This window comes from Genypterus blacodes, unplaced genomic scaffold (assembly GCF_046128005.1).
Source record: "Genypterus blacodes isolate CSIRO-AG114 ecotype Tasmania unplaced genomic scaffold, CSIRO-AGI_Gbla_v1 ptg000110l_1, whole genome shotgun sequence".
NCBI classification, from domain to species: domain Eukaryota; kingdom Metazoa; phylum Chordata; class Actinopteri; order Ophidiiformes; family Ophidiidae; genus Genypterus; species Genypterus blacodes.
The window spans coordinates 768,427-793,304 of NW_027466914.1; the positions used below are offsets into that span (position 1 = coordinate 768,427).

The 24,878-nt window shown below is 43.6% G+C and overlaps 1 protein-coding gene across 3 annotated transcripts; it reads left to right on the forward strand.

The window, feature by feature from the left end:
- The first annotated feature begins 4,338 nt into the window (after window positions 1–4,338).
- Window positions 4,339–15,421, forward strand: tfap2a (transcription factor AP-2 alpha). 3 transcript variants are annotated; one of them, XM_076161153.1, is made up of 8 exons: window positions 4,340–4,925; window positions 5,505–5,972; window positions 6,484–6,903; window positions 8,049–8,100; window positions 9,615–9,840; window positions 10,603–10,721; window positions 12,315–12,456; window positions 13,429–15,421. In XM_076161153.1, exons 2-8 carry the CDS (start codon window positions 5,943–5,945, stop codon window positions 13,715–13,717), a joined length of 1,278 nt encoding a protein of 425 aa, XP_076017268.1. In that variant the 5' UTR covers window positions 4,340–4,925; window positions 5,505–5,942; the 3' UTR covers window positions 13,718–15,421. The 3 variants fall into 3 exon arrangements, with proteins under 3 accessions (XP_076017269.1, XP_076017268.1, XP_076017270.1); XM_076161154.1 differs by lacking the exon at window positions 5,505–5,972 and having other exon boundaries at window positions 4,339–4,925; XM_076161155.1 differs by lacking the exon at window positions 4,340–4,925 and having other exon boundaries at window positions 5,321–5,972; window positions 9,621–9,840.
- The last annotated feature ends 9,457 nt before the right edge of the window (window positions 15,422–24,878 follow it).

The following is a 24,878-nucleotide window of genomic DNA, read 5'->3' on the forward strand; positions in this document are numbered from 1 at the left end:
GGCGCATTGAACCTGTCATACATTTGACGATGACAGTTAGAACGTGGGCAAATATAATTCCATATAAAAATGAGCATATTTTCCATTTTCTCCTTAATAAAGTGAGGAATAGTCTCATCACAGATCAATATGTCAGACCAGGATGAGGAGAGGAGAGAGGTGAAGGGAAAAGCTCTTAGAATGTTGGGACGATGTGAGAATAAGATGTGTTGTGTGTGTATTTTCTGAAAATGTAAGCACACACACTCACACACTCACAACCACCAATCCACGAAAAGCAATAAAAATAATAATCCTAATAATAACCACAATAATATATTTAAAATAACAATTAAAATTAATAATAATAACAATACTAACAATCATAAAGATCTGTTGTTTCTAATATTTTAACTAATAGTACATATAAAAAGGGCCATAAGTACAGCTGCTGCCTCGCCTGTTCCAGCCGGCGCGGACGCAGTTTTACGGGGCTGAAATGACGCCGGGGGCCCGGTGCTGTGGTGGAAGTGGTTGAAACCAAGCCTTAGACAAACAGGCTGCATATTTAAACAGGACCGATTCTCTCACACACACACATACACACACACATACATACACACACATATACACACACACATACATACACTCTTCTTTAAAATCCTATTCTCCTCCTTCAGTGCCCCCAAACAATCTTTCTGATCCCCCTCTTCCCTCTCTCTCTGTTCTGTCCAGGTCTGCTAAGGTCTTCATAGCTGCAGGTAGTGTGTGTGCAGTTAAAAAAAAAATCGACTTTATGTTCCCTTTTGAAGTCGAGAAGAAGGCTTGTTTTAAATATTTTATTGAAAGTAAAAAAAAAAATCTATAGATTCTTTGTGGAATTACGCAATTACAAATACAATAATGAGGAATTTAGTGGGGAAAAAATTCAAATCCAGTATCGTTCTGACGTGCATCGAATCTGTTTAATGCAAATATTTGATGTATACACAGAGGTTCATGTAAAAGAAGAAAGTTAAATGATAAAAAAGGAGGTTTTGGGATAAAACTGTGACCATTATTATCACCTTTGTGCGCGCACGTGTTGCTCTACTCCGTGTGTGTGTTTGTGTGTGTGTGTGTGTCAAAGAGAGAGTGGGGGGAGACGGGGGGGTTGGGGGGGGCTCATTCGCTCTTCGCCCGAGGGGTCTACATAAGTATGTATTAGAAATAAACAGTGGATAAATAAATAATGACCCTCACAATAGCGTGGTTGGCTTTTTTTGGTGTAAAAGTAATGATGTTGGCAGTTAACCTTCAGCTTTTTAACTTGACACACTTTCATTTTGCAGTAAGAATTCATGTTTGGTCCATATAGATAAAAGCGGAGGGATAAAACAATGCACAGGTTAATTGGGCTAATATGGAGCTAAGTCATGTGGCGTTACGACCTTAAGAGGCTGCACACACTCCTGCATGTGTGTGTGGTTGTTTTATTATATATGAGTGTGTCTATTAATTACTCTAACAGGGATTAAATGGAGGATTAAGAGGAATACACCTTCACCAGTTTGTTAAACCACAACTTCATATTTAACGTTAATTCATAATACACACACGTCCAAGTGATCAATAAGTGTATATAAAGTACTTCAAATATGAAAACACATATTTATGAAAATGAAACAAATCCAGATGTTAATTCTAGTGTTTGTAGGTTTTATTCTCTTAAACAATTCCCATAATATTATTTCTAAATTGTATTATTTTGTATTTTACGATAAAAAACTTTAAATTTTTTTATTAATCTCTACACAATATCAAACTCTGACTGATGATCCCTAACATTTTCACTTTTCCACTCATTTGCCACTTTCTCCCTTCTTGTCCACACCCGTCCCAGTGCGCATGCGTCGCCAGGTGGCTCCCCGCACCGCTTTTTTTTGTGACCAGGTGAGTCGATCCGGTCCAGGTAAGAAGAAAAAAAAAAAGTAAAGATTGACTGTGGGACCGAAGGCTGGATGAGATAACGCAGCGTGCGGATCGAGCGCAAAACAAAGCGGCGGAAAAAAGGCAGAAGAAGACAAAGAATGTCAATTATGGGCAAAATGGGAGACTGGCAGGTACGTGCTGCGTGCTTTAAGACAAAGAGACGGCGGGGAAAAGCCGTGGAAACTGTCAAAAGTGTCGACTTTGTGGGATGGGAGTGTGTATAGGGAGTGTAAAAAAAGGTGTAGCCTGTGAGTGTGTGTATACTTTCAGGGAATCGGATCAAACAAAGATGGTAGAGGTGTTTTATTCTGGGAATCCCTCACGTCAAATTGCTCATCTCCTTGTTTTGCTGTGAAAGGGGAAGATCGTGTGTGTGTTTGTTGTGTAGGCTCATGTTGGTGTTCAAGCTGGTGTGAGACGATTTTTAGAAATGAGTGACGTAAATGTCGCTGCCGTGCAAAAAAAAAAGTTTGGGGCAAAACGCAAATCTCGTCAATTTACGCGTTGTCTTCTCAGCATGGTTCACACTCGCCTTATAGCTTTAAATGCATATAAAAGTGACATCATTGTTGTTCTAATGTTGTCAGGGATTCGCTGCAATGCTGCTGTTGTTTGATGAGGTTTGTTCCATTACGATCTGGAACAAAAAGACTTTTTGGGTTTTACCAGAGGAGCCCAGACCAGATCAGATACCCCCCCCCCCCCCCAACACACACACACACACCCTGCACCCCCCAAGTAAAGAGACCGAGGCGTAGCTGTCATTCATTGCCAGCCTGTAGTTTCATCAGGCTCATTAATAACAACCGAGGCTCCACCAAAAATGGTAATCCACGCGGGATTTCAAAACGAGAAGAGGGCCAACGCCTTTAGAAAGAGCCGCGGCGACCTGTCTGCTGACCCACGACCCCGCTGAGGTGGAGGCTCGGGCGGGCGTCGGGGGCAGAGCCACGGCCCCCCTTTTACAGCCACTCATTGAAATGAAACAGGGCCATGTTGTTGTGTTAATTATTTACACTCCCCCCTTACACCCTCCTCCCCAAACACACACACATATATATACACACACACACCCTTACAGGTACCCACTGGACCCGCGTGGCAGCTCGGAATAGCTCACCTTTTTAACATAACACTAAAGGTGGGGGGGCTCTCAAGGTCTCTCAATGGGATTAGAAAAACAGATCAGTGTGTGTGTCTCTCTCCCTCTCTGTGTGTGAAAGTATTTGCATAGCCATACAATCAATCAATAAGAACTCAGTAGTCCGAAAAAAAGCTAATTCTAGGATCAATTCCCTTCGAATCAAACTTCATCCCAACTCTCTCTGGGGTCAAACCCTCCCAGGTGCATGCACTTGCTTGCAGGACCCCCATGCATGCACCACTATAACCCCACCTCAACACACACACAGGGAGACACACACACCTCAGTGAACAGTAGCAACAATAAGCATGTTTAGCGTCTTGCTGAACGCTGTATAGTCTTTACCTGTGCGCCGTCCATTGGTGTTGTGCGAGCAGATGGGGGGGGGAATCAAAACGGCTGTTGATATGCTAATGAGGCCCTGTGCCAGTGTTATTACAGAGCAGCTCCAGCCCTTCACTTCCACCATTAGAGGGAGACCTCAGAGCGCAAGACAGACAGCAGCCCACAGCTTCAATAAAACTAGTTTTTCTGAGCGGGGGAGCACAATTCACTGAGTAAAACAAGACTATAGAGGCGATAGCTGTACTCAATATCCACCTCAACAATCCATGAAAATGCTTTGGAAATTAACTGATAATATTAAATATGAAGAATGCGAGGTAAGGGGCTTCTTCTTTGAATTTTTTTCTTCCTCTAAATTAAATTTTATAAAGCATATTTAGGTGATTTTGTTGTATTGTTTCGTGGCTCGTGATGTGTCATTCGTTTTGACAGCTCAGAGTGGAAATATTTAATTCGACTACAGGAGGAATAAGATGAATTTATTTGATGAATTTGGGGAAAGTTGCTGTTTTTCTGCATTTGCGTGCAATTATTATCTCTATTATTGTTATTATTGCAGGTATTATTATTTTTGCTTTAGATATTATAGCAGGCACAACACTTTTAAAAACTGTAATACGTGCAGGAATAAAATCTGAAACATGCTGGATAAAATTTTTTCAGTCTTATTTGTTATTTTTTATAAAATTCCAAACTTATATTACAAATGACACGCTTATATTATTTTACAGAAACAATTTTTTAATTTCTTTTGTTTCCCACTCGTTCACTTATTTAGCTGCGTGGCAGTTTGTAACGCTATACCTGCTTTATTCAGCGCGCAAAATGCAACGGACATTTACCCTTTAATTTAATATGTCTGCAATCTGAGCCGCTGGATTTTGCGTGTGTGTGTGTGTGTACAGTGTTGTGTGATTGTACGTGTGGAGAGCATACGCCGGGCGATTGTTGTTATGGGCATAGACAAAGTTTGGCAGTAATGTCAGGGACTTGTTTTCGGAGTGGAGAAGCCAGTCGAACGTGTTTTTTTCACCCGCGTCTGGAGAGACAGGCACGGCTACGGGAGCAGGAACACAACACGCTGCGCCTCCGCCTTCATGTCGATTGTTTTATAATCTACAGCCTTCTTGTTGTTGCTAGAAAGAATCATATTTTTATACGGTCGAGTCGGAGCGCAGCGTGTTTTAGGGGGGAACGGGACGTGGAGATGACGCAGGGTTTGGTTTTCAAACCGTGCGTAAAAGTTGTCAGGTAGCATCGGGATCCGCGCGGCCCTGCGTCATAGAGAGACTTTGGTTTGGGGATTTTGCTTTTATTTCTCTCCGGGTGGACGGAAAGGGGGAAAAAAAGGAGCCGTGGATTTAAAAAACAGAAATAAAATATTCGGGACTCTGATCGAGAACGAGGGAGCAGACCGGAGCCGGGCCGCCGCCGCCCCCCCGCCCCGGCCCCCCTAATGGAGGAGAGCTCGCCGTCGGAGTCTGAGGTATATAGCAAAAACAAAAGGGGGAAGATGGGAGGGGGGACGCGGCGTGGAAACGTGCCGGTCGCGGTGCCCTTTTTTACGGCCGTCCACTGCTGGATTTGAGGCCCCGGTTCAGGCTCAGACGCAGGGGCGCACATTGTTCCCTCTCCCCGGCTTCTCTGCTTCTCCACTCTGCGGTCCACACACACACACACACCTCCCTCCATTCCTATGTCTTTTCTTTCACTTTTTTTTTTTTGCGCTTTGGCCCTGGGACCCCTTTTTAAAAATGCCCCCCCCCTCTTACCCATACCCCTCCCCTCCCTCCCCTCTCTCTCTGATTCGCCAGACTCGAGTGAATGTCCCTCTTTTTGTCTCTCTCTCTCTCGCTCTCCACTCCCTCTTTCTCTCTCTCCCTCCCTCCCTCCCTCCGTCTCTGATTAGATATACTGATTCCTCCTTTCAATGGACGTCATTTAAGCGCAGACTCCTGCCCTGAGTTGCGTCCTTTCCAGCTTCACGCCCGATTTCCGACCTTTTCCTTTTTCCTCGCTATTAAGTATTTCTGTGACATTAATAGTCATGATCGCGTTCTATTAGGAGTCCGAGAGGAAGAAGAAGAAGAAGAAGAGGAAGAAGAAGAAGCGGCGATTTCACTAATATGAGCTCGAGCCAGGGGACGGCAGCACTGTGATAGAAGCCAGGAGAGCAGAAGGGGGAACTGAGGGGTTTTCACCGAGAGAAACTTTTCCACGCAAATCCACCGGCGAGACCGAATATCCGCATTTTTTCGCCTCAGATGAAGGGCGGCGGGGATCTAACCGTTTGTTTCTGATGGATTATCGTCCTGCTGCTGTGGCACATATCTGATCGTCGGGGCCATCGGTGATCTTGCAGGAGAGAAGAGTCCTTTTTCGGGGGGCTACACATTTTTGTTTTGCAGGTTAAATTCCACCTTTGCTCGGCCCCCTTACTCCCCAAAAAGAATCTTTTCGAACTGATTATTTCTTTCTTGAGTTGCACCAAAAAAAACCTTTGATGATGTTAGTGCACAGTTTTTCCGCGATGGTAAGTTGCTGGAGCCTTCACGTTGTCCACTTCGTTTCGTTTAAAAAAACGTCTGAAATGTTTTGGTTGAATATTTTCCTGTCACGCTCGGGGATATTGTGTAATAATGCACGACTCGGTTGATTGTTTCAGGGCATTTCCACCTCTGAGATGTGTCGAGTTGTCGTTTTTAATTCTTGACTTTCGGGCATTTTATTGTGCAGGTTTTGTTATTCCACAGAAGTTTAAACTCCTCTATGTACGCCATCGCTGTCTTTATTGTTCAAATTTAATTTCAGAACTAATTATTACAATTGGATGTGGAGTCCATCCATAGAATTGATGTAATTCCCTGTCAGGCACTCAGGCCAAGCAGCTGACGCCTGCAGTGTAAAACCCCGCGGATCATTTCAGAGTTGAAGGGAAAAAAGAGGGAAATCGTGTAATTGTTTTGTTTTATATGTATTTTTTTTTAAAAGTCATATTTGAGTGGTGAACACGCTCTCTCTATCTGTCCCCCCTCCACCTCCAGGATCGTCACGACGGCACCAGCAATGGGACAGCCAGGCTACCTCAGCTGGGCGGCGTGGGCCAGAGTCCCTACACGAGCGCCCCGCCGCTCTCCCACACGCCGAACTCGGACTTCCAGCCCCCGTACTTCCCCCCGCCCTACCAGCCCATCTACCCGCAGTCTCAGGACCCTTACTCGCACGTCAACGACCCGTACTCCCTCAACTCCCTGCACGCCCAGCCGCAGCCGCAGCACCCGGGCTGGCCGGGCCAGCGTCAGGGTCAGGACAGCGGCCTGCTGCACCAGCACCGTAGCCTGCCCCACCAGCTGTGCCGGGACTACCGCCGGGAGGTTCTCCTGCCGTCCGGCCACGGACTCGACACGGGACTGTCGGACTCTATCCCCATCCATGGAATACCTCACTCTTTAGAAGACGTCCAGGTAAGGCAGCGCGAGGCGTTTCCTGTGCTTTGTGAGCGCGTGTGTGTGTGATTGTGTTTTCTAACGTAAAAACGTAATAATGCTGTAATGCTGTTATCATTATTAATATTCAAATTAGCGCCCCGTTATTATTTTTTTTCTTATTACAATTATTAATTAGTAATAATTTGTATTTAACAACACAAGCGCTGTGTGCTCAAAATACCTTCTACACTAAATGGTTCATATCTGTCTATAATAGTATAATAGTGTGTTAGTATAATCGGTAGTAATAGTATTGCCTCATTATTCAATGTCAAAATGTAGACACGCTTAAGGCAAATTATACACCGATACTGTAACTCCTAATACACCAATACGACTGTTTAAAATATTAAAGTTTTGATTATTTCAGTTGGCTGTATTATGATGAAGTAAGCAACATAATTATGAGTTTTTATTTTCAGTATTGTAATTTAATACACTGGAAAGATAGTGTTATATTTTTTTTTAAACGTACTGGCAGCAGTAAATGTAAATATGTTTTTGTTGATAAATTATAAACTAGATGAATTGAGATACTTTAAAAAAAATTACAAGCTTTTTAAAAATGTCTTTTGAATTTATTAAATTTTTGTATTCAGACAGAAAGGATCACGCAGGCCATTATTAGTGAACAATAAAAAATCATAATAACTAAATCAAAAGCAGTGGACTAACATGATACAGGAACATTACAAATTGTTCATAACGCGACGATTCTTCCATCTTTTTAACCAGAAACAAACACCAATAATCCTCTAATTAGTTCATAGGCCTTTAATAGGCTGCACTGCCGTAATTACTATCCAATCTAGATTAGAAGTTTCCTTGCGAGTCTGAGCCAATCTGAGGGCGAAATTAGGTCAGGATTATGGGGCGACACAGACTCGTTATTTAAGTCTGCTGATGGTGTGAGGCGTCCATCAGTGCGAGCCGCTGGAAACACTGATGGACAATAATAACAGGTATATGGGCCCAGAGGAGCCTCCATGTTGGAGGGCTTTGACCGCTAATTGTGTCAGGCTTTGTTCATGCACATCAGCCATCCGTGCACAGGACTATGGGTAATATCTGATCCCCATTTTTTTGGACTAAAGTCTCTTTTTTTTGCATTTGTGTTGTAGTCTGTTGAGGATCAAGGAATTCACATCCCAGACCAGACTGTAATTAAAAAAGGTAAGCAATTTCCTTCGAGATATCATGCATGTTTCACACACACACACACACTCACACACACACCCTCACTCACTCACACACACTCACACCATTCTGCTCCAGAGAGCTCGATGCAGTGCGTAATGCCTGACTGATCCTAATACGCAGTAGCCTATTTTTCATTACATGGTTTCCAAGTGCATCAAACTGGCTGCACCTTTTCCCCCTCTTCTTCTTCTTCTCCCTCCTCTTCTTCCTCGCTGATGGAATTTACTGTCAGCGTTTCACGGCAGAGTAGAGATGAGTGGGGCCGGTGGGCTTCAACCGGGCCCCCTTGTATTGATGGTCACAGACACACACGCACACACACTCAGGCCCCAAAATAGCTGCAATCACGCTGCGTGGTTAAATCTAAAATGGAAGTTGTAGCCGCGGATGGAGCGCGGGGTTCATTGTGTGCGGGGTGAAGAGTGTCAATTTATAGGAATCACAGCTCGGCGTGGAAAATGTGTCAAAGGGTGAATTTTATATTTAGGAGTGTTTGGGCTAAGATGGCTGTGTAGCTTCTGGATCTCTGAGATTGGCTGTCAAATATCTCCACGCGGGTTTTGTCTTGTTTATCATACAAGAGGAGCTCTGTCTGTCTCCCTCTCTCTCTCTTTCTTTCGTCCTTCGTTCCTTTCTTTCTTCCTTTCTCCCTTTTCCACATGATAATTGGCTTCTTATATTAGTAATCTCAAGAGTTCGTTTAACTCCTATTGTCTCTATTAGGCTCCCCTGAGCCATTAATGTCACAAGTGATCTATCCAAAGGCGCACAGTTCCCTTTGTCTCCGGTTACTGCGCACCAAAACGGCGTAAAAGCCCAGTAGTGCCGAGCCCCCCCCCTCGCCCCCCCCCCACGCCCCCCCCCCCCGAGGTGAAATCACACACGGGGCCGACGGTGTGTTTGCTGGATACCGTGGACATGTCAAAATAGGTAGAGACTCCACCGTGTCCCCCCTCGGTGTTGGTGTTAGCGTGGGGGCTTTGTGCTCAGTAGATCCATGGCGAGAGACAGGCTGAGGCGCTCACACACTGATTCCCCCTAACATGCCTGCTGCTGGGCCTCACACACCAAACATCACATATTATTATTATTATTATTATTATTATTATTATTATTATTATTATTATTATTATGCTCTGTCGTTTTATAAAGTGTATCATGGTGCTAAACTCTCAATCCGAGGCCTAAATCCCCCTTCTCGTTTAGTTAAGGCTCTGCATTGCATGAAATTCATTGAGTTCTCTCTCTCTCCCTCCCTCCATCCCACCATCCCTCTCTCTCTCTCTCTCTCTCTCTCTCTCTCTCTGTCTCTCTCTCTCTCTCTCTCTGTCTGTCTCTCTCTCTCTCTCTCTCTCTCTCTCTCTCTCTCTCTCTCTGTCTCTCTCTGTCTCTCTCTCTCTCTCTCTCTCTCTCTCTCTCTCTCTCTCTCTCTCTCTCTCTCTCTCTCTCTCTCTCCCCCCTCCCCCTCCTCTGTCTCTTTCTTCTAGGTCCAGTGTCTTTATCCAAGAACAACAACATCTCGTCCATCCCCGTAAATAAGGACGGCCTTTTCGGCGGGGTGGTAAACCCCAACGAGGTGTTCTGCTCGGTTCCGGGTCGCCTGTCCCTCCTCAGCTCCACATCAAAGTACAAGGTCACGGTGGCGGAGGTGCAGAGACGCCTCTCGCCGCCCGAGTGCCTCAACGCCTCACTGCTGGGCGGGGTGCTGAGGAGGTGAGTGTGTGCTGCACGAACAAATCTCTATATATACACCTGTGTGTGTGCGTGTATGTGTGTATTCTCTCTCTCTCTCTGCTCTGTACCAAGAATAATTAAAATCGACCAACCATGACACCTAGCTCCTACATTTAAAGCAGGAGGGGTCTGTTAAATTCCATATTAACTTCCCCTAGAACACCAGATACTGGATTTCTCTCTCTCTCTTTCTCTCTCTCTCTCCACCCCCCCTCTCCCTCAAATTAATGTGGGCCTAGTCTGTTTCAACTGCAGCTCTATAGGCCCAGTGAAGGCATTACACATGAAAACATTGGTCTCCAGTGAACTGTCTAGTGAAGTGCTGCAGACACGCAGCCAGTAATAGCGTTGCCTATTAAGTAGCGCTTTATTTATTCATTCGGTACAGTATTTGTCTGCTGGTAAAGCAGGTCTGCATTGGCGCTCCTTTTTTTCTCTATTATTTAGCATTATTTATAATACTTTGCACCAGAGGGCTGCAGTGGGGGCGAGAACGTTTTAATTAGTGGAATGGATGTGGGGCCACTTTGAATGGAGGGGAATGTAGAATACTATTTTTATGGTAATGATTTGCCTGAAAAACGAAACAAAAACAATACGATTTACCTTCATTACTGCTATATGCATTATTTTATTCTATTATTATTATTATTATTATTATTATGAATCAGAGTTTGTCCTATGAGCATAATTGTGAAGCAGTCCTCTAACTGTGATGCTCCTCCATTGTTGTTGTCTCAGGGCCAAGTCTAAGAATGGAGGCAGATCCTTACGGGAGAAACTGGATAAAATCGGCTTGAATCTACCTGCGGGGAGACGCAAGGCGGCCAACGTCACTCTGCTGACGTCACTAGTCGAAGGTAAGTCAAGACAAGAGACAAAATCTCGTTCTCGTACCTGCCTGCCTCCTATCTACCTCCCTCCCTCCCGCGATATTAGGTGCAACACAAAACGGGGCTTCTCTCTCTCTCTCTCTCTCTCTCTCTCTCTCGCTCTGTGTGTGTTGGAAATCAGCATATGCGCTCATCCGTGTAATGTGGACCGACTTTGCCTCGCAAGTAATAAAGCATGAAGGATGTGCGTGTGAGAGTGTGTGAGCGTGTGTGTGTGTGACAGAGAGAAAGAGAGATAGAGAGGCGCCTGTAATTCCAGTGGCTTTGGAGCTTTCTCACTGTATCTCGCGCACTCGCAGGTCCCCGGATGTCCTAGTTTCTCCACTGGATGAATTTGTGTTGAAGTCCAGTTAATTATTGAGTGCTGCTTGTTTATTGGACGCCGCTGAGTTGTTTCACCTTGTGGGTGAGATGTCGATTGATTTATTAACCCCGTATTGTTTCAAACATTAATACACCCTGAATATGGCAGCAGGCGTTATGATGGCGACTCCACTCTTTCATTAACAGCTTCCCATGCAGGCAGGAGGGGGAAGCTTTTGCAAATGGCGTCGCGCTGCTGACCTATGGGGAGCTTTAGGTTTTGGGCCTATTAAAGAATAAATGAGTCGATCATAGTGCGTGGAGGCGATGGGCACACACTCCCTTCTCCTCGCTTTGCAGAGCTGAAGCTTATTATTCAGTGCGGTGGTATTTTTGGTGGGCTGCGGGTTTTTCCAAAGGTGAAAGTCTCGCGATGGTCCATTGGTCCTTGTTAATCATTATTGCACACAAGGAGCGGATGCAATATTCATCGCTTTTGCTTGGTGAATTCTGGCGCTGTATTGTAATGAGCCTGGAGAAATGTGGGGTCGTGGGCGATGAGAGGCTGCGTGGTGGCACAAGGAGGTGTGTGTGTGTGAGTGTGTGTGTTATTTAGTGAAGGGACACTGAAGCGCTCTCATTGTTTATGATCTGCTCCGTTTTATGGAAACGACTTGACTGGACTTGAGCTTTGATGCTAATTGGCGCATGCGTTCTTCCGGAGCAGGGGGGCTTATGGGGCAGGAAGCCCCCGCAGTAAAGCCTCGACTGGTTCAGGAAATTAAAACCAAAGACTTAAGGAGAGAAAATAAGACAAATTCAAGCATCATAGACGGAATGGAATGGGAGCTGTGATTCTCAGAGCGGTGAGATTTGAGGTATAGCCCTTTAAAATTGCCTCCCCATGCCTGTGTGATCCGGCTGGACTTTCAATAACGCGCAGGCATTGGTAATCAATGACGTGGTGTTAAGCATGACGCGCCGTCTATATTTCATATCCACTTATTGTCCCCCCCTCCATGTTTAACCCCTCTGCTGCCGTGCAGAGTGTGGCGCGATTTGTTCTCAATATCGTTCTCGCCTATTTCCCTGATCGCGGTCATCATTGGGAATGGGGCTTTAATAGGAGGCCGTGCAGGTGCCTGATCGTTTCGTTGCTGTAAACTGCTGTGTATTTTTGATGTGACCGTACGTAACACGCAAACACGCTCACCCCCTTCTTCCTCTTCTTCTTCTCTTTCTCTCTCTCTTTCCCAGGCGAAGCGGTGCATCTTGCCAGGGACTTCGGTTATGTATGCGAGACCGAGTTCCCAGCCAAGGCAGTAGCTGAATATGTAAACCGTCAGCATTCCGACCCAAACGAACAAGTCCAAAGAAAAAACATGTTATTGGCCACGAAGTGAGTGTTGTTATCACATTCCTCCCTGTCAGTGCCAGTGTTGGGTGTTTATTGTGACAGTTTGCGCGCTGACAACACACACACACACATGCACACATATAGGCACACACACACACGCAGTCGTTCATCTTAATATTAATTTATGGTTATATTATTTGACATCTCTGCTCTCCAGACCCTTTATTTCTTTTCTAATTTTACGTGCAGCGATGTCATATTTTATACAGCGTCGCCTCATATAGATACATATGCTCATATACGTTGATGAGACTTTTATTGCCTCACGCACGCGCACAACACCTACACACACGCACGCACACACGCGCGCAAACACACAATGACACACGCATTGTGCTCACATTGTCTGTTGGTTGTGATTATTTTTTATTATTATGCTTTAAATCAAACGTGGATTCCGATGCAGGCCTATGTTGATATTGCATATTGCTGATGGCCTCTGCAGTCTAACAGCTGTCAGATGGGACTGCTTATGATTTGGAATGCGATCATAAGAGGGAATCAAATGTATTAAAATAATACATTTTAACAGCAGGTTACGGTTTATGCAGAGTTTATGTCACTATTTGATTTATATTTCTATAGAATTGTTTGCATTGATTGGAACATTTCTGAATATTTGTGTTCCTTATTGCCCTTTTTTGTTCACTCACTTATTCACTTCATATTATTTTCTAAAGGGAATATTCTGCCTGGGGGGTCGAGATTTTTCCCACTATGCTTCAGGGCTTTTTATTCATATATGTTGGGGTTGGTGCAAGTATATTCAGATAAAACAGAAACTGAAATTTTTCGATTTTTAAATGGATTTAAGGGTTTTTTCGATGAGTTTGAACCCAAATTAGAACTCACTCCACGCACCTCTGCAGGACATTTTTAAAGTGGACATCCTTTGCAGTGTCTTTCCCCACCTGGACACCGTTCATTAAAACTCCTTTACCTCTGATTTCCCAGGCAAGTGTGCAAAGAGTTCACAGACCTGCTGTCCCAGGACCGCTCACCGCTGGGGAACTCGCGGCCGCAGCCCATCCTCGAACCAGGAATCCAGAGCTGCTTGACCCACTTCAGCCTCATCTCGCACGGCTTCGGGACCCCGGCCCTGTGTGCGGCCATCACGGCCCTGCAGAACTATCTGACCGAGGCGATCAAAGCCATGGACAAAATGTACCTCAACAACAACCCCAACAGTCACTCAGATAACGGCACTAAAGGCGGAGACAAAGACGAGAAGCACAGAAAGTGATTTTTTTTCCTTCATCTTCTACTTCTACTTCTTGTTCTTCTTCTTCTTCTGCCCCCATCCCACCTTCACCCCCACACCGGGCCAAAACTCCTGGAGCCCCATGACTAGGCCAACAGCCCCCCCCCCCCTCCTGCCCCCAGCCAACCAACACACACCTTGCCCCGCCCCCCTTCAAAAAAACTCATCCAATATAAATATTATAAATACCTTATAAATACTATTGATAAAGTTAAACGTGCCACTCCCAGATCTTGTGCGGTTGTTTTTAAAAAAAATTCAAAACAACAAACAAACAGACGAACATTGTCTTTATTTTTACTGCATCTTCATCAATGCCATCATCATCATCACCGTCCCACTTTGGATTGACGAGGAAAAAAACGACGCAAGAATTCTGCCCTTTTTTTGGGTTGTTTTAAATGAAAAAAAAGAGAGAAAGGAAACAAGAAGAAGAAGCTGCAGATGAACCAGGGGGTAAAAAAAAGAAAAAGGAAGAAAGAAAGAACGAAAGAAAGAAAGAAAGAAAGAAAGAAAGAAAGGTGTCTCTTCTTCTTCTTCTTCTCTGCCAGAGGACTTTTGATGTACTCACTCCCCCGTTAACCCCTTTATTTCTAATGAGCTGCAGCGGGCGGACTGAAACCCAGCGAACCCTTCTATCTCTCAATTTTACGATTGTGACGGCGGGGGTGTGTGTGTGGGGGAGTAAGGGGGAGGGTGTGTGTGTGGTGGAAGAAAACAAACACACACACACACATACACACACGCCCGCGAGAAGCTAAAAGGGGATGAATTCTTATCAGTATTGTGAATAATAAACTTGAAAAACAAAGAGAAAATCATCATCAATACACACACAGTGAGATCCACGTCATGACTTCAGTTGTAGACTCTCCTCCTCCTCCTCTTCCTCCTCCTCCTCCTCTTCCTCCTCCAAACGACCAACTTGAACCTTTTTTTTTGGAATTTCAACACGATTCGCGGTTATATAAGGGAATCAGTGTTCATGTATGTATATATTTATTTATGTGTAATTTAATGGGAATTGTAAATATGGTGCGTCTGTTGAAAACTTCTTTTTTTTATTTATCTGGTGCCTCCTGTTTTAGTGGGTTTGAATATTCGGTTAGTTCTTCTTCATGTGATTTTATGGTTCTTAGAAAAACAGAAGTTTGGGGTATTTTTTTAATTTTTTTTCTCTGGGATATTTCAATTCAGCCCTCTTGTAGCATGTTGAGGCGACATTGAAGCAAGTGAACAAAATTGAATAGAAATAAACTTCAATTTCTCTCTCTCTCTATATATATATCATCCTTATTCAGATTTCTTTTGAAAAATTTGAGACAGCATAAGTGAGACCCTGAGAACTGTTTCGTTTTTTTTTTCGTTGTGTTTCTATTTTCTCGTTTTTATATAAAAAAAAGAAGCTTTTATGTGTTGTGCCAATCAGAATCACCTCTCGTTCTCTCCTTGAAGCACCATAAAAGCAATAAATGGAATATTGTCTTTTTTTTTTTTTTAAATGTTCGAAGACATTCAAAAACATTTTTTTTTGGGACCACCTGATATCTTGTTATGTCCGATAATGTCTAAAATTGGAGGCGGTTTTAGCTGTATTGTATAGACATGTGCTGGCAATAGTTCCCATGCCTGTCAATGTATTATAGTCCTTTGTTGCCCAGAAAAAAATAAATATTTGATACGCTTCATGTCGATTTTTATTCATATCTTTTAATTATTAAATATTTTTGGGGGGGTTCTTGGTAGTGTTTCCCCCCTACAGTAATTGAGTTGAAGTCTCCCCTGATGATTGCTCCTTTGCAATAAGCAGCTGAACTCATTGTTTCCCCTCAAGTATAATAATAATAATAATAATAATATATGAAAAATCATACTTTAAACTCTCTTTATATAGTTCAGAACACAGGATCTTATACAGGCCAAGAGGCTGACAACAATGGGTGTGTATGTGCGTTTGAAGTCCCCCCCCCCCCCCCCAGCTACAAACCGTGTGAGATGTATTTAGACTATAAGCCTGGTGTGCCATGTGTGTGTGTGTGTGTGTGTGTGTGTGTGTGTGTGTGTGTGTGTGCAGAGGCTCTGCCTTATCCAAAGCCATGCATCAAATATTTGCTATATGTGTCAACGAAAGTAAACAAAAATGCTGGAGAAAAGGATTTTTTTTATTTTTGCATTTTTAAATTTAACTTCTTCCTATACTTGATGTGTTGATGACACTGTGTGTGTGTGTGTGACTTCTTTCACCTTTGCATGTTGCAGCAAATCTTGACTGCTTGCTGGCCTTTTTATTTTGCGTGCAGAGCCACACATACACACACACACACACACACACACACACACACACACACACACACACACACACACACACACACACACACACACACACAAACATATCCAGTTGCATAACATTTTGATTTGGTGTTTGATTGTGTATTGATGGCGTGGTATCTATGTAGCTCCCAACTCAATCTGGCGTGGAGCATGAATGAGTGTGTGTCTTGCATAGATAGACAGATACACCTCCTTCCCTCCTCGCCTCCTTCCTCTCCTTCCTCTCCTCCGCTCACCAATCCAATCTCCTCAGCAGCCATATTTATTATCTGCATCATTTTCTTGGGCCCCCCCTGCTTAAATTCTGAGGCAGTTGTTGTTTCTGCGAGAGGGTGAATGAAGCCTAACTGTACATGTCCTTGGCATAATTGCGATGCACAGTGCCGGAGCAGGTGAAGCGAGGCATTGTCTGTCAGGGCCCTGTTTTTGTTGGCTCAGTCCTCAGATTGTGTGTGTGGGATCCTGTCCTCAGGCACAATAGCTCACTCATAAAGGGGAGAGACTACCCGGCTGCTCCTGCCATGGTGGATGTGATGGAAGTGGGGGGAGAGAGAGAGAGAGAGGGAGAGAGAGAGCAGCATAAACAGTCACTTTAAGGGAAAACAATCGTATTAGAACAGCATTCATTGGCATTAAGGGGGAAAGGAAAGGAAGCCCCTCGCGTGTGTCATTAATGCTAATGTTATTTAATAAATGTATCGGGCTGTTTTAGTGTGAGACGAAAGCATTAGAAATAGTGATATGTGTGACAATAGTGGATATTTGTGCGCATTAAGGGTGTGAGAGAGGAGCGCATGAAGGCCTTTCATTGTGTCTAAAGAAACTCCAAATCCCATTACGTGTCGTTTTGTTTACACCGATATTAGTCTGTCATTTGCATACCTTTTTAATACCAAATTGTAATTTTAGCCTAATTAGATTTTTTAAACAGGTAGAGCTGCTTTCTCATATACCTCACAGCTAAAAACAAGGAAGTCTGGAATGTGAAGAGCGAGTCAGCAATACCCAGCTGACTTTGGTTAATTCAATCCATAACTGCTGCTTGTCTCCACTAAAGCAATTACAGCTGATTCTCCGTATAGTAATTAATAAGCGTTAGCCCTATGTTGTTATCAAATATTGGGGAGAATACGCGAAATAAAAATAGATCCAGCGGCTCGGAGCGACGTGTTGGTGCGGATTGAAGCGTCCAGGCAGGAGGGGGGGTTTGTGTTCAGGGATATTTTTGGGCGGCTAAAAGTCACGTCACTGTTCCTAATGTTTACTCACTTTATGAATAATAGTAACAAATAGCTAAATGTAGAGTAGAAATAATATACTGCATGGGTAAACAATGTATTGATCTAAATGTTGGCGTTCATGTAACAACTTCTCCAGATTGCGCATCAGCTGCGCATCAGCTGCGCATGTGTGTCCCCCTCGCACTTCGTGTTTGTGGTCAGGGAGTGTTTGTGTGTGATGACGCCGAGATCATTTGCCTGCTTGGTGAAAGCAAAGAACGTCTGCGTGGCCTAATTAGCCTGTAGCACCATCGCTGTACAACAGTCTGCTGGAAGGGAAAAAGGCTCGCAGGCAACAGTTCAGAGCTGCCCGAATGCCTGCCTGCCTGACTGTCTGACTGACTGCTTTGGCTGCCTGCATGTAGGCCATCAAGCCTGGGAGGCCCAGATTTGCTTGGTATGTCTGAAATGCTAGAATCGATCTGTGATCCGGGTTTGATTCGAGATTAGACATTTTAGAGTGGAGGATCTGAGGCTGGTGTGATGAGTTTAAAAGGGAAACAGATGAATGAACACACAGTATTAAGGACTATTTTCCACACAGTCATTGGAAAGTTGGTGGGCTGGTGACGTTGATGGCTTGAATGATGGAAAGCTGATTTAGTTGTTTTTAATATTATCTATTGAGTTGCCTATTCTCCTCCCCCCCCCCCCCTCTCTCTCTCCCCCCCCTCTCTCCCCTGACAGCAGATCTCAAACTGCGGGCTTAATAATAAGTGGCTTGCAAGTCACAGGGTTCCTCTAAATGACATTTGATGCGGTTATTGCGATCGAATTATGAGACTTTAAAGTTTCCAATGAAGCGCAAAATGGCTAATTGTCCTCAACTCTGACATCAGCCGTCATTTGGGGGCTTTTGGCTCTGACCCCCCCACCCCCTCCCTATGTGGGCCCCTTGGCCACTCTGCAATCCAAGGGGCTCAGAAGCCAAGAGAGGTCAACGACTCCACCAAATCGCCCTTGATTACTCGGGACATTAGGTAATCGATTAGAAAACATTAAGTGACTTTGAATAAACAAAGGGACTCCTGATAGGCTCGATTATTGGACCACAGTGTGGCTCATTCACAAAACCTCAGCGGCGTTTGATTAATTTGGACTTGGACGTGTGCGATTCTATTCGTGTTGGAAAAAAATGGAAAATACACGAGAAATATGACGTCACCTCAGAGGAAGATACAGTAGATATATTTATTTCTTTTTTCTTTTCTTATATTTATAGAGTTATCCAGTCACCGTCAGAACTCTGATGTCTGCCAATTTCACGGGCTTTTATATCCTCAAATATAAAAAAAGACGTGGATTAAAAAATGTGTGTTAATGTATCTACACTCGGTTAATACACTTTATATTCTAGTTTTAGTCCCTCTCTCTCTCTTTCTCTCTCTCTCTCTCTCTCTCTCTCTCTCTCTCTATTTCTCTCTCTCCCTCTCTCTCTCCCCGCATCCTCTGCAGTCAGCCAGGGGGGGTGTGTGTCGCCCCGGGCCAAACATATGCTTCTTTCCATTGCACTAATCCAAATGCAGCGTGGAGGAATAATTGCTCGAGTGGCCGTGGCTTCGCAGGGGCTTTGTCCCTCACTGGCTCCCGTCAGCGAGGCACACGCCATTTCAATCATCTCTCTCTCTCTCCCTCTCTCTTTTTATCAAACCTTCCCTTTTTATTTTATTTCCTGGACTATACTGTCTGAGCTGCCTCTTTTCTTGCTGTCATCTTTTGTTAGCAGTGACTTCCACTCACAGTGACTTTTGTGTGACTTTCCTCAGACATTAAAAGCACCAATCAGGAATCAACCAAGAGGGAAAAATCTTAGTCATACAACAATATAGAGATATTTCATTATGACGTCATTTAGAAGTTGATGAATATTGAGATAGAGATGCAAAATGGCAAATGTAGAGGTAAATGATAATAATAATAATAATAATAATAATAGTAATAATAATGAATTAGTTGCAGTTGAATTCACACATTTGCAAATATATAAAGTGTTGTGTCTCTGTACTCAGACACACTCGTGTGTTTTAACAACCCGCCATCCCTTTGCTTTATTTTCTGTGAATCAACGATGAAAAATCACTTCAGTAAAATGGACCATTTGCTGGGAAATCGCACATTTCCACGGATAAGAGGAAAGAATGAGAAAGAGAGAGAGATGGGGAGAGAGAGCGGGAGAGCTTGGTGGTGGTGGTGTGTGTGTGTGTGTGGGGGGGGGGGGGGGGGGGGGGGGGGGCAGAGCCGTGGATGTCTGACTGAATTAATAGACATGATAATTTCACAGTATTTCATCTAGTGAGCTATCTGTTCCATCACAGCAAAATAAAAAGGGTCACTGCGCAGCTGTGGCAAACCCCAAGCGTTATTATGAAGTTTGATGATAGACCCCAACCCCCTCCTCCTTTCTGTCTCTCTCTCCCTCTCTTTTTCTTGTTCCCCTTCTCTCTGGTACTTTGCTCCAGGCCAGCAATAGCTCGGGGCCACGCCGGTGCCTACCCATGATAAAGGACTTATGCTGTGTGTCTGAGCGCAAAGAAAGCCGCAGCAGCGCCTCTCTCTCTCTCTCTCTCTCTCTCTCTCGACCCTAATCAACTCTCTGGCTTGGCCCCTATAACGATCGGTATACACAACTCTCTCTCTCCCTCTCTCTCTCTTTCTCTCTCTTCCTACGTGTGTGTACGTGAGTTATTGCACATTTTATTGAACATATTTATCCTGACTCTCAATAACCAAACACATCTATCATTCTGTGATCAGCAAAAATGTAAAATATAACGAAACTGAGACAAGAATAAAAATGGTAATAAATAATAATAATAATAATAATAATAATATTAATAATAATATAAATAATACTATATAAATAATAATATATAAGAAACAACGTGTTCCATGCCAGCTGAGGTAAGTAAAAATAATATGAAATGATAACATGACCCTGGCTCTGATCGCTGTAAACTCACTTCACACTGCAGGTCCCCATGGCGATATTAGAGCGATATAATGGTGCTGTCATAGTAACATTAGAGCCAAGTCTCTGTAGGACTATAAGAGTCAAAGGCAACACCAAAACGAGCGCCTGTGTCACCGCAAACTGTAAAGGAATATCAGAGTCGTCTCCAAAATCCTGCTTTGCTTTGGCCTAATGACGCGTTTGGAGCCTCCACGTTTACGCACGCAGGCGGGTTGTGACTCAGACAAACACACAATTACAACAACTTTTCGTTTTCTGAATTGAACCCATTTGTTTCCCCAGCTCCCACATCTGAAGTGTCCCGACACAGAGACACCTAATGCGGACTTGAAGCCCCCCGGAGCGCCGCAGGTTGATGGGCACCTTCAAACTCCGTGATGCCGGCTGATGGGCCCATTCTGTCCGCCTTCAGGTCAGCCACTCTCCGCTTTGTAAAACACTTAAACGCTCAAACTATTTATTTGAAGATCCAAAAGGACAGTAGAGTGATATTTGCTGCGATGTGTCCTCTTAATGCCACCATATATTGTTTGGAAATGTGCATCCGCTGTTGGATGTGAGAGTGATGCGAGGGATTAGTTTGATAGAAAGTGGACACAGAGTGCGTTTGTGTGATTGGTGGAAGACAGAATAATGTTTATTTCACTCTAAATGGAGATGGAAGTGACTTCAACTCTCTCAAAGCCCTTGCAAGAAGTGTGTGTGTGTGTGTGTGTGTGTGTGTGTGTGTGTGTGTGTGTGTGATGGTGCCAAAGATGCACTGTCCAGGCCTCCATTCTTCCTCACCACCATCATCATCAGTCCTCTTCATCCTCCTCGTAGAATAAACTAGACAAATAATTTAGTGGTAATGTATTTTTATCAATTATATATTTTAATCATCCGGCTGGATCTCATTATCATATGACATTCTCTGTTTATCACAAAATGCGAGCAGGATGTGTATTTCTATAGGCGATGTCTGTTGTTTGCATATGTATGACATCATTATGGAGCATGTGGGCCGAACCCTGCTGCTTCTTGCATTTATTAGTGAAATAGTGATCAAAAGCTCATCACAGACAAATAAATATATAACCGACCACCCAAAAAGACCAAAATAAGACAAAACAACAAAGCAAAGATGTGTTATGTGATTAGATGGATGATGTAAGAATTCATAGCAATGTTATGAGAATAGAGAGGGCCGAGGAGAAATGGAGTTCTTCTCATTTATGATCTATTTTCTATTTGATCAATAGCTTCTTTCAGGCTGACTTGTATATTTATATTAGTAGTTTCTAATAGTCTGGTAGTGTTGGATGTCTTTTTCTTCCAAGTCCAATTGCACAAATCCAGTAAAACAGCATTCAGGCCATAGGTTAAAGTAGAAACTCTCCCAAACTGTGGCTAATTAAATTAGTTTGAGAAGGTTTCACTACTTTTAAAGCTGGAAAATTGCGTAAACTGGAAAATCTTTGTTGTCTTCAGTCGCAACAGGTCAGAAGGTCATAGGTCCTATAAATACTGACAATGTAACACCACCACAAACGTCCATATTGTTCTGTTACAAAGTGACACATGACACGTATTCATCTGAATGTGTGTGTAAATAGATACAGACACAGATATCAGTCACGTATCAGTCTGATCTCATCTCACTGCACTCAAAGATCTGTGCCGAGGGCTTTGATTTGGTTTGGGACTGAACCCCTCCACCGTCACTCTCTTCCCCTCTCTCCTCTCTAAGTGCTGTCCAAAACACAAATCCACATTTCAACAGACGGGAGCAGATTCCTAAGATGAGTGTTTTGTTTATCATTTCAACCCCAACGCAGATCCGTTTCCTCATTGATTGTATCTTCATATAACAGCTATTAATCATTCTTAATTGTTGCTATTAAATCTCAATCGACTTTAACCTGTAATTATGCGTGACAGAGTGTAAGTACAGCAAAGTTTCCTTGTAGTTTCCAATGGATTCCGTGTAAGGCCGATAATAATACGTGATATCTTTACAATAAACACTGGGCTTATTAGCTTGAAGGAGATCCCTGTATGGTGGAGAGAGTTAGAGAGTTAGAGAGCTCGGTCTGGCCTCTCCGAGCCTGTGAAGAAATGGTTTTGATCTTACCACAGGCTAAACACTGCCAACAGGACTTGACATTGCAGAACAATTTCCCAATTACCTTTTGACATGCATATTGACACAAACGCGCAAAACTGTAATTTTCTCTCTGAATTTGCTAGCTGGAGGGGCTCACTTTCATGCCAGTGGATTGTCAGATGTGCAGCTAGAGTCTCTCTCTCTCTCTCTCTCTCTCTCTCTCTCTCTCTCTCCCTCTCTCTCTCTCTCTCTCTCCCTCTCTCATATGTCCAGAGTGAGGCGTCCCTCAGCAGATGGAAAAGTCAGTGAAAAGCATGAATTTTAGGGGGAAAATAATTTGTTCATTGATATTTCTTCTTCTTCTTCTTCTTCTTCTTCTTCTTCTTCTTCTTCTTCTTCTTCTTCTTCTTCTTCTTCTTCTTCTTCTTCTTCTTCTTCTTCTTCTTCTTCTTCTTCTTCTACTTCTTCTTCTTCTTCTTCTTCTTCTTCTTCTTCTCATATCTGCCTCCATGGATCTTGTGTGCATATTTTTAAAAGAACATCTCTGCAAGGAATTCACATATTTGCGGCGGGGCACATTAGACTTTTGCGGCCTTTATAGACGTTAATCCAATCTGATGGTTTGCTTCAACAAACACTTTTGGCTTCATACCGTTGACACTAATCTGCCCAAAACTGTCACTCTTTCCCAATAAACTTTACAAACCTCACAAACATGTTGTCAATCTGCAGATTCTTGCCAAACTCAACATGCCAGTTGACACTTAAATGCCGTAATCGCTGGGATTTCTCCCCGCGTTTGAGACGTTCCAGGCGGGACGCAGAGGAGCGAGGACCACACGGTGTCATCGCCAGCTCGTCATGGCGTCGGGGCTTGATTGGCACATGCTAGGCCAGATTACAGGCGGCGGTGTTGATGGAGACTTACCTTCAGACTCTCAGCAGCCTCCTATCAGGAACCCCAGGAAAGTGGGTCAAGCTTAGGTTTTGGCACTGCCTGGAGCCCCTTTGTTCCAGATCGAGCTCTAATCAAAGTGCAGAAGTTTGTGAGATTCTGAGAACCGCTTAGCAACTGATTTCAACTCTGAAACCCTAAATTGTTGCTTTTGCCCATCGTGAACGCGATTCAGAGATTCAGCATTTTGAAGTATATTGGAGATTATCTGTGCAAAATCTGAGACTCTTTTCAACTTTAAACTGCGACCAGAGGAGACAGGAGCAACAAAAACGACAAAACATTGTGTCTTTCCACCTCTCGCTCTTCTTTTCTTCTGCAGAGAACACTTGAGCGGCACAAAGGTCACCCTTGTTTTGGGCCCTTATTGGTTAAATCGCAGCGAAGTCTCACGTGAGGTGTCACATTTTTTTTATCTTTTGTACCCGTGAGGTTTCATGAGTATCCATATCAGGTATTAGATGAGGAGCGATTGCTGGATCCTTTGACTTCCTGGCATCATCTAGTTGCCCTTTAACAATCACCTCCATAACAATGACCCCAAATTGGACCCAAACTTAGATAATGCACCATGTTATGTCATTATTCAGTGTTGGATAGTATACAATTTTGCATTTTTTGTGTTAAAAAGGTGCTGAAAGTTAATTTTAGCACAGCCTTGGCCCTTCACAATAAAAGCATCTTGTTTTTTCCTTCATATGAGAGCTTGCAATGATCATGTAGGGAACCAGACTTTAAATTTAAGCTAACAGACTCACATCAGAGTATAGTGTGCATGTAAACATTCTGACTGTGGCTTCTTCACTGTGGCTTAGACGTTAAATATTTTGAAAATTGTGTAATATTCCTAATCGGGAAAAGAATCAGAAAAGGGGCCTGTGGAAAATGACCCCAAAAAATGTATCCACTTCTTAACTCTTATGCTTAAAAGAAGAGAATGTAAACGTAAATCACTGTGTGTGTATGTGTTTGTGTGTGTGTGTGTCTTCCTCTGTGTTGCGACCCCCAAATGAGCTCCATCCCCTTTTCTGTTGTCACCCTAAATTAACGCAGCCACAACTAAAGGGGCTGGGGATGAACGCCAAAGCTTTGCAGTGGCGGCGGCGGTGGTGGTGGCGGTGGCGGCGGCGTGTTTAACACCAGTTCCATTAAAAAGAGCCCATTACTATTACTGAAGGAAACGATGCCCGGGGCCTCTCTAAAGTGTTGCGAAAACCTCATTGATAATTAAATGTTGGTTACCCCCGGTATGCATCGCTCTCGCACTTTGCTTACCAATCAAACCTCCGCCCACCACTGCTGCCACTGCCATTTGCTTTCTCCTCTGTGTTTATCAAGGAATCATACAGCCTCTAATAGGTGCCAATTAGAACCAACAGGGGCTCTGGGGTTAATTATTCCTAACACATTATTTGATTGAGCGTATTTACAGCTGTACATGTGCTGGGGAAAATGGTGACGGGGTAACAGTAGATAACACATTAGTCTCAGTCATCCACTCGCGCTGACAGACACACACA

What these genes read in the sequence shown, in the direction of transcription:
- tfap2a (XM_076161154.1), top strand. Translation starts at nt 4,896, where the DNA reads ATGGAGGAGAGCTCGCCGTCGGAGTCTGAG. An exon ending in ACTCTTTAGAAGACGTCCAG is followed by an intron (nt 6,904 to 8,048) that starts GTAAGGCAGCGC and finishes TTTGTGTTGTAG; the next exon opens with TCTGTTGAGGATCAAGGAAT. An exon ending in AACATGTTATTGGCCACGAA is followed by an intron (nt 12,457 to 13,428) that starts GTGAGTGTTGTT and finishes CTGATTTCCCAG; the next exon opens with GCAAGTGTGCAAAGAGTTCA.